Source organism: Panthera uncia, chromosome E1 (genome assembly GCF_023721935.1).
Source record: "Panthera uncia isolate 11264 chromosome E1, Puncia_PCG_1.0, whole genome shotgun sequence".
In the NCBI taxonomy this organism is placed as follows: domain Eukaryota; kingdom Metazoa; phylum Chordata; class Mammalia; order Carnivora; family Felidae; genus Panthera; species Panthera uncia.
The window spans coordinates 5956810-5959617 of NC_064814.1; the positions used below are offsets into that span (position 1 = coordinate 5956810).

The 2808-nt window shown below is 58.4% G+C and overlaps 2 protein-coding genes across 6 annotated transcripts in view; both read right to left on the bottom strand.

Annotated features, from left to right (window-relative positions):
* Positions 1 to 1946, bottom strand: part of SLC16A5 (solute carrier family 16 member 5) — a 15569-nt gene extending 13623 nt beyond the window's left edge. For 2 of the 5 annotated variants that reach the window (XM_049635765.1, XM_049635762.1), the window contains exons 1-2: positions 1837 to 1946; positions 495 to 679 (exon numbers count right to left, since the gene is read on the bottom strand). In XM_049635765.1, coding sequence (XP_049491722.1) covers positions 495 to 663 — 169 coding nt within the window. In that variant the 5' untranslated portion in view covers positions 664 to 679; positions 1837 to 1946. Of the gene's footprint in view, positions 1 to 494 lie in introns of all 5 variants that reach the window. The other 3 variants (XM_049635764.1, XM_049635763.1, XM_049635761.1) reach the window with 3 other exon arrangements.
* Positions 1 to 2808, bottom strand: part of NUP85 (nucleoporin 85) — a 196281-nt gene that overhangs the window by 127839 nt on the left and 65634 nt on the right. The window lies entirely within an intron of this gene.

Here is a 2808-nt window from a genome sequence, read left to right on the forward strand (position 1 = left end):
GCTGATAGCTCAGAGTCTGGAGCTGGTTTCAGATTCTGTGTCTCCCTCTTTCTCTGCCCCTCCCCCACTCACGCTCTGTCTCTCTCTCAAAAATAAACAAAAAAATTTAAATATAAAAAAAGGTTTCATTTTATTCATTTTATTCATGTTTTAGAGAGAGCAAGTGAGAGAGGGGGGAGTCAGAGACAGGGAGAGAGAGAGAATCCAAAGCAGTCTCTGCACTATCAGCACAGAGCCTGATTCAGAGCTCAGACTCACAAACTGTGAGATCAGGACCTGAGCTAAAGTCAGAGGCTTAGCCTACTGAGCCACCCAGATATCCCTATTTCTCTCCTAAATAGTACTTTTCACACCACATTGGAGTGGATTATTCCCTTGTTTATCATTGTCGACCCTCCTTCCCCCACCCCTCACGCTATGAGCAGGGACCTCTTCACACACCCCCACCCAGCCTTGGGTGAGCACGAAAGATAATATCAATGTGAGTGACCCACCTGTGTTCCCTGGGAGGCAGGCAAGGCCAGGACCAGGGGTGATCTGGCTTCCTGGCCGACAGGTCCATTCCAGGAGAGTCAAGCAGAGCAGAGCAGAGATGGGGCTGGGTGCTTTGGCTCCAATTCTGTCCCAGCAGGGAAGTGGTCTTTCCTTTGTACTGGGCACCATGAATCATGATCACTGCCTGGCTTGTGGTTGAGGCAAAGAAAGAAATGCGGCTAGAGACACTTCACTCTCACTTCCTGGGACTGGAAGTGAGCAGCTTTTCACAGGAGCTGCCCACCTCAGCCCTCAGGAACCCCAGCCCAGAGTGAGACTACCTTCACGCCCAAGTGGCAGGGAGCTGGGTTTATGGGCAGGGCACAAATTCAAATAGCATTTCTTGTCCTTCACACATTGCACACACACCTTGGTTTGTTTTTAGGGCTTCCCATCTGACGCCAGAGCCCTCCCTAGGCCCTCAGAATCCCCTCTCTGCCCCGCTAAGCTTGCAGGCATGGTCACAGGAGTGAGCCAAAGCTCTCTTGCAGGGTCTTGGTGTGCTGAGTGGAGGGGATGGCTCCTTTCCCACGGTGAGGGTTAAAGGAAGAACCACCAGCCCCAGAGCAGTCCCTGAAGATCCCTCCCTCCCCAGACCCCATATGAGGCAGGGCCCAGGACACAGGGTGGCAGTGGTAGGGCTTCCTCTGGACAGAAGAGCTGCCAGAACCAGCTTGAGGTTGGGACTGACAAGTCTTCAAACCTCTGCACTTGGCAGGGGCTATGGAAGGAACAGGGCGTTCCAGATCTCCTCGAACTGGGGCAGGTCACCCTCCTCCTCTCTCTGCCTCCAAAGGTTCCCCCACATTCAGGGGCCGGCTGACCTCAGCCTGGGTGGGGGATGGGATAGGTAGGCCACAGGGACTTCATGAGCTCTTCCCAGCCTGGCCCCGTCCCTGCCGTCCTGGCTCTCGTTTCCATTCTGCTTTCCCACCCTCCCCAGGACGGATCTCCTCTGGGTGGGGCGTCTGGGACGCCCAGGCAGCGCCCGCGTGATTTCAGGCCAGGCCTTGCGTGGTGCCGGTGCCGGTGCCGGTGCCTCCCCCAGCCCCCTAGGCCCTGGAGGATGGGAACGGCTTGGGAGAGACCCCTCAGGCATGGGGGTCCCCAGCCATCCCAGGCTGGGGCAGCTCAGGAATGGGACAAGACTTTCCTGGATCCTCAACCCAGAGCCCGCCACAAGCGGGAAGGGGCCCGGGACGCCCACGGCGAGGCGGGTCTGCGACGGCGCTGACGAGGACCTCGGCGGGAGGGCACCTTTGGGACAGTGCGGGGGAGGGGGGGCCCGGGGGGCCCGCTCACCGGCTCGCGCGGCCCGGCAGAAAAGCGGCTCCACTCCCGCCGCGCCCGGCTTCCTGCGTCCCCGCCAGCGGGCGATGGGGGAGGCAGGACGCCGACAGGCGGAGAACCGCGCCCTCGAGGGGCGGGCACAGGGCGCCGGTGGGCGGGTCCACCTCCGAGTCCCCGTCCAGTGGGGAAGGAGGCGGGGCCTCGTGGTGGGGGGGGCGTGGCTGGGCGTGACTGGGTCCTGCACCTCCAACCTCAGCCTGGCCCAGTGCTCCGAGTGGCCTGGACCTTCCAGTAGCCGGGCGGGGCTTGAGATGCCGGCTCCGCGACACGATTAGCATATCATTAGCTTGTGATTTGCATAGGTCGCAGACTCTTTTCCACTTGTGGATTTTCCTGCTGCCTCTGCGCGCTAGAGCCTCCAGGAATGGGAGGGAGGGAGAAAGCGTGCCATTAAGGGGCTCCACCTCCCAGCGGGAGTCGGGTGGGAGGCCAGGGTGGAGCGTTCTTTGGCGGCTTTAGCTCCCCAGTGGTCCTTGCGTTGAAAGCCTGGAGCTTGAGGGCCGCACCGGGAGAACGCAGGCAGACACCCGCGGTCGAGCGAAGAGGGCCACCCTCAGACCTTTGGAGGCAGATCAGAGGACGCCCACCACTTCCGCATGCGCTCTTCAGAGCTGCGGGCTCTTTTCCATCTTCTTCCCCACTAGCCAGCCCTTAATATGTATTATTTAAAGCTTATTCAGTTACTACAAAGTTATGGTAATCAAGACAGTTTGGTGCGGGCGTCAGGATTGACATAGGTCAAATAGAAGAGAATTGAGAATAAGCCCTCATATTTCTGATGAGCTGATTTTCCACAAAGATGCTGAGACAACCCAGTGTGGAAAGAATGGTCTTTTCGGCAAATGGTGCTGGAACAACTGAAAATGCACATGCAAAAAGATGAGCTCGGATTCTCACCACACACCATTTTAAAGGGGGGGGGGG